General features: G+C 52.1%; 1 protein-coding gene across 1 annotated transcript; it reads right to left on the minus strand.

Annotated features, from left to right (window-relative positions):
• Positions 1–323: 323 nt before the first annotated feature.
• FBXO39 (F-box protein 39) lies at positions 324–3,379 on the minus strand. Its single transcript, XM_047757291.1, has 3 exons — positions 2,354–3,379; positions 1,039–1,215; positions 324–671 (listed from the first exon to the last, which is right to left on the minus strand). The coding sequence occupies exons 1-3, from the start codon at positions 3,377–3,379 to the stop codon at positions 543–545; spliced, it is 1,332 nt and encodes a 443-aa protein (XP_047613247.1). The 3' UTR covers positions 324–542.
• Positions 3,380–5,537: the final 2,158 nt, after the last annotated feature.

Here is a 5,537-nt window from a genome sequence, read left to right on the forward strand (position 1 = left end):
GGGTTTTTCCTGCTTCATTTGAGGACACACTGGTGGATTTCATTCATCCGAGGTCAGGCCTGGGCCAGCGTCTGGTGTCAGGAGGCTCTGAGGTGAAGGTCAGCCAGGATAGAAAGTGTTTCTGAACTGACGCTGTCAGTCAGTGGAAAACTCAGCTCTATCTGCTCCCTGGCTAATTACACCTCTTAGGGAGCGAGGTCAGCCCGAATCAGGGTCCCCGAGTAAGATGCTGCTGCTCCGAGCGGCTTTGGGCTTTCAGCTCTGCGGCTGAGTGAGGGTCAAAAAACAAAACTAAATGACAAAGAGAGAAACCACCCCTGGAGAGCTGGGAAAGACAGCACTTTAAAGTCAGTCAGGATCTCCACATGACCAGTGTCCCAGCAGAAGCTGGGGTGCCATGTTGGTGTGAAACTGGCAACAAGGAGAGAGAGAAGAAAAAGGGGTGAGGGTAGGGGGTGCCCCAGGGGCCGTTCTCTGAGGACTGCATTGTCACCTTCAGAGTGCTCCTGGCTCTCTTCCTCCCGAGAGCTGGAGGGCGCTTGTCACATCATGGGGTAAGCGATGACAAAATAGTTGAGCTCTGAGTCGATCATCTTTCTGTACTTCCTGTAAATTTCCCGCAGTGTTCTGTCCTCTTCATTCGTCTCATATCTGTTTGTGTAAATTCTCACCTGTGCCGATAGAGACAGACAGACAGACAGACACACACACACACACACACAGTGACCCTATCACCCAGGCACTGAAGATAATCCAGATGATGTCCACATACAACGGTTGGCAAAATTAGGAAGAGCCCAAACCCAACCGCTAAGGGTGGAATCTCCAGATTCCTGTCCATGAAGTTGTTCATTTCCAGTGAATAAACTTGTGAGATGTCCACCCACCCCCCCTGCCGCCCCCACCGATGACCTGCCTCATCCCTGACCTTCATCTCAAGATGAAGCATGGTGGCTGCACACCTGCCGTCCTGGGGCCCCACCGCCCTTGCCCGATCCCCGAGGAACTGCCCCCCTCCGGGGAGGGGGGGGCTCTTACCTTGAGTGTGCGCAGGGCACACTGGCCTTCTTCCTGACTCTTCAGGATCCTCTCCACAAACTTAACATCAAGGAAAGCCCAGATTTTGAAGTAAAACAGCTTCCTGCAGGACAAGATGAGGAGGTGCAGCTCCTCGTCCAGAGACTCATGGTTGTTGTTAAACTCGAAAGTCAGTTTCTAGGAAAGCACCAGAGGGAAGACGGGTGTGGGCAAAGATGCCAGAACTGGCCGCACCTTTTCATAACATTGTCACCACCCGGCTTCAGCCTGGTGGCCGTGGTGTTTGAAGGGCTAACTGGACCCGCAATTGTTGGAGGAAAGGACTTGGGAGTGAAGGTTAGCTCCTTGCAAACGTGGAGTCTGGAGGCAGTGTATCTAGAGTCTGGAGGCCAAGGTGCTGTGGTGGACTAGCCGGGTGACTGCCGGCAGCCCCCGGAACTCCAGGTCCTCTGCAGCACCGTAGGCAGCGATGACGTCTGCCTGCCTGTGTGGATATCAATGAGCTCTGAGCACTCTGAGCTCATTGTTAGCCATGGTATTTAGACCTCTGAGCATCAATCTCACAGGTCCTCTTGAGGGACAAAATGATCCCAACTTTGGGAGTTCCTGTTGTGGCTCAGTGGTTAACAAATCCTACTAGGAACCATGAGGTTGCCGGTTCGATCCCTGGCCTTGCTCAGTGGGTTAAGGATCTGGCGTTGCCATGAGCTGTGGTGTGGGTGGCAGACGTGGCTCGGATTCCGAGTTGCTGTGGCTCTGGTGTAGGCCAGCAGCTCCAGCTCCAGTTCGACCCCTAGCCTGGGAACCTCCATATGCCACGGGAGTGGTCCAAGAAATGGCAAAAAGACAAAAAAAAAAAAAAAATCCCAATTTTATAGGTGGGGAGCTGCCAGATTATAGAACAGCCCACACCTCTGAGCTCATCAGTAACTTGGGTCAAATGTGGCTTTCTGCCTGGTTCAGAGTCATACCGAGTCCTGTGTGGGCAGACTGCTGTGACCAGGTGGGCGGGTAGAAGAGGTGCTTACCTGTAGAGGCACCTTCATGCTGGGGCCTCACGGCCCTGAACCAGGGGCATGGGAGCTTTCCTTGGCTGATAGCCAGCCAGGAATTGGTTCTACACATAGGAAGTGAGCAGCAGCTTTTGTCCTCTGCTGTGGTCTTACAGGATAGGGGAGAGGCTTAGTCTGGAGACATTTCCCAAAACCTCAACTTGAAAGTGGGTGAGACTGCATGAGCCTAGCCAAGAGCAGGCGGCGGTGACCTGAGCGGCAGCCACGCCCCACAAGTCCCCGGGCCCTCAGGCCACACCCACCTGCAGAGTGTGCCGGAAGGTGGGCAGGAGCTCCGTCAGGGTGGGCCTCATGGACCAATCTGGGTCGCTGAAATAGCAGCTTCTCAGACTGATGCTCCTGACCGGAATCTCCTGCAGGAGGATTCGGGCCAAGCGCTCGTACTTCATGACTCGTTCAAAGAAGAAGTTGACCTTCAGGTTGGGGGCGTGCCTGGCCAGCTTGGCCCAGGACATGCCCCAAATGACCTGCCCGTGGGGGTCATGAACGTGGCACTTGATGTTCATGGTCCAGAGGGTGCTGGCATTGTTCTCACACAAGTTCTCCAGCAGCTCGTCGGAGATGCAGTTGTAGTTGAGGGTCAAGGACGCCAGGCGGCGGAACGTGGCCATGGTCTTGTTGAACTGGGGGCTGCTGTAGACGGCGAGGTGGTGGCTGAAGTAGTCCTCGATGTTGAGCTCCGACACCACGCTCTCGCTCCTTAAGTAGCTCAGGGAGTTGAGGACGTGGCAGCCCTGCTCCACGGTGAGCCTGGCCCCTTTCAGGTTGAGATAATCCAGGTGTTTGCCCATTTTCTTCAAGAAGAAGCTCAAGCTTTTCATGAATGAGCTCCGGATGCTGTTCCTCCAGACCAGGCGGTCCAGTTCCAGGTGCTGGATGGACAGAGATCTGAGACGGTTGTTACTCTTGCCCAGACACGAGAGAAGGCCTCGCATGGTGACCTGGAACTTCTTGGTCAGGACAGCATTGTAAGGATTCAGGAATTTGATCTCCAGGTGCTCCAGATAACGACCAAATTTCTTGACATACCAAAGAGCCGACTCGAATTCAGACGCGTGTACCCTGGAAGGTCTCCCACTGAACGTGATGGTCCTGTATCGCCAGAGGTCAGCTGAATACATTATCTGGTTCCATTTTCTGCAGACGAGGGCCGCCCTGGACCTGTCCCTGTCTCCTAGCCACCAGAAAACACGACGAAGACACACATCAGGCAGAGTGGCCCAGCAGCTCTGGTCTTGAGGCTGTAGCAGTTGGCCTTCTTCGTCCATTATGGAACCGGGATGTCCACAGCAGCTGCGTGGTAGGTGGGGCTTCCAAAAATGAGGAAAGAAAAGCAATCACTTGTTTTCTGTAGGGAGTAAAAAGGAAGAACCATTACCTGCCAAACACATATTAAACCCAATGGAATGAGCTTGCTCCATGGCCCATGTGTAGGTTCTATGCTGCTGCAGGGGGTGCAATGATAAATCCACCATACGGTGCACACCTGCAAGGATTCACAGCCCAGCAGGGGTCTGTCAGGAACACAGGTCAGGACTCAGTTACAACACGGTGGGCGAAGTGGAAAGGGTCAGGCATATTCATGGCGCAGGGTAGCACAAACGGAGTAATTTGGTAAGGAGGAAGTAGAAAGGGCTGCTTGGAAGAGGGGGCATCTGAGTTGGGTTTTGCAGGGTGAGAGGGATTTGCAAGGGAGACAGGTTGGTGATGGTGGAACTGGTATGTTCTTATCAGAGAGAACAAGATGGACAAAACCGAGGAACTTCGAGCATACGTGATACGTCACATTCAGGGAACAAAACCTTGTTTGGAGCTTAACCTGTAAGGGGCAGGGAGTGATGGAACTGGAGCTGGAGCAGTGGAAGGTACTGGTTCAAGGGCATCATTTAAGATGCCCTGAATGTGATAAAGGCTGTGTCCTAGGGGCCAGGGATTCCCACTGTCCTCTCTCCCCAAGACTTTGGAATTCTGACATCTCTGGAGGAGAATCACCATGTTGAACCAGACTACTGATGGCTGTGTTTATGTTCAAAAGGTATAGCAGCAGAGCAGGGGTGGAGAACTTCAGAGGAGGTCAGGGCAGGTGGAAGGATCACACGTCCAGAGGTGATGTGGTCAGTCTTGAGGTAAAGAAAAGGTCCTCTGGGGCAGTGGAGGAAGGATGGTCTGGAGCAAAGTCCAGGCTTGAAGCCTGGAACCAGGGGCGCAACGGGAGGTGTGAGTTCTTTGGTGCACATGATTCGGTCACTGGTGAACACAGAACTGGGAGGACTAGAAGGTTTCTGACTTGGCTGTTGAAATGCAGGTGGAACCCACAGCCAGGCTTGGGAGTCCCAGGGGAGGGCTGGGCTAAGACCCCACTGGATACAGAGCCCTCGGTCAGACTCTTCATAGCCATCTGCGGTAATTTTCATGGCTTTGTCTTCAGTGTTTTCTCTGCCTGAGAACTCCCCTTCTTTTCTTTACCTCTCCCCAACCCCCATTTTTTAAGGTTTGAGCCCTACCTAACTAATCAAACAATATATACATAATAATAAAATAAAATAATGAAAGCCATAAATCTTTTACTGGCTTCTTTACCAAGTAACCCAAGATTATTCATCATGACTCATAAAAACTCAGGGCTAGAAGAGATCTGAGAATTGATCTTTAAAAAAAAAAAACAAACCAACCAGATGGAAGCTAGGCACAGAGAGGTGGAGAGGCTTGCCTGTGGTCACACAGCAAGTTAGTACAGGGCCCAGGCTAGACCTGGGATTTCTTTTCTTTTCTTCTTTTTCTTTCCTTTTTTTTTTTTTTTTTTGCTTTTTAGGGCCACACCCTAGGCATATGGAGATTCCCAGGCTAGGGGTCGAATGAGAGCTACAGCTGCCATCCTACACCACAGCCACAGCAACGCCAGATCCAAGTTGCATCTGCAACCTACACCACAACTCACGGCAACGCCGGATTGTTAACCCACTGAGCAAGGGCAGGGACCGAACCCGCAACCTCATAGTTCCTAGTCAGATTCGTTTCCACTGCACCACGATGGGTACTCCTGGACCTGGGCTTTCTTACGCTTTCTCTTGTACTTTTTTCCTACCTCCACTTTCCAGGCCTTGGGTGCAGAGGGACAAGTTAATCTTATTTTTCAGTTCAGGACAGACATTTGTCTGTGCAAGACCTTTGATTTTATTTACTCATTCATTCCCTTTTGATGCTATGTCCTATTCCATTGCTCCCCACCATAGGCAACTTTCCATTGTGTTTGACATGCTTCTTATTGCTGGTGTGCGTGCACTTGCCAAATGTGCGTTCACTGTCTGCAGCATCGTGTTTCTGCATATGCCTCACACTGCATCTGTCGTCTGAGTGGACCCTGCAGTGGGTCCTCACCTTCTTCCTATCCGCTCCCCCTGGGATGGACCCCAGGCCTCTTTCAGC

The sequence above is a fragment of the Phacochoerus africanus genome, chromosome 14 (genome assembly GCF_016906955.1).
Source record: "Phacochoerus africanus isolate WHEZ1 chromosome 14, ROS_Pafr_v1, whole genome shotgun sequence".
Taxonomy (NCBI): Eukaryota; Metazoa; Chordata; class Mammalia; order Artiodactyla; family Suidae; genus Phacochoerus; species Phacochoerus africanus.

Coding starts and splice junctions, on each gene's coding strand:
- FBXO39 (XM_047757291.1), bottom strand. CDS start 3,379: ATGGACGAAGAAGGCCAACTGCTACAGCCTCAAGACCAGAGCTGCTGG. Junction 1,216..2,353: donor CCTTCCGGCACACTCTGCAG/GTGGGTGTGGCC, acceptor GTGCTTTCCTAG/AAACTGACTTTCGAGTTTAA. Junction 672..1,038: donor GTGCCCTGCGCACACTCAAG/GTAAGAGCCCCC, acceptor CTATCGGCACAG/GTGAGAATTTACACAAACAG.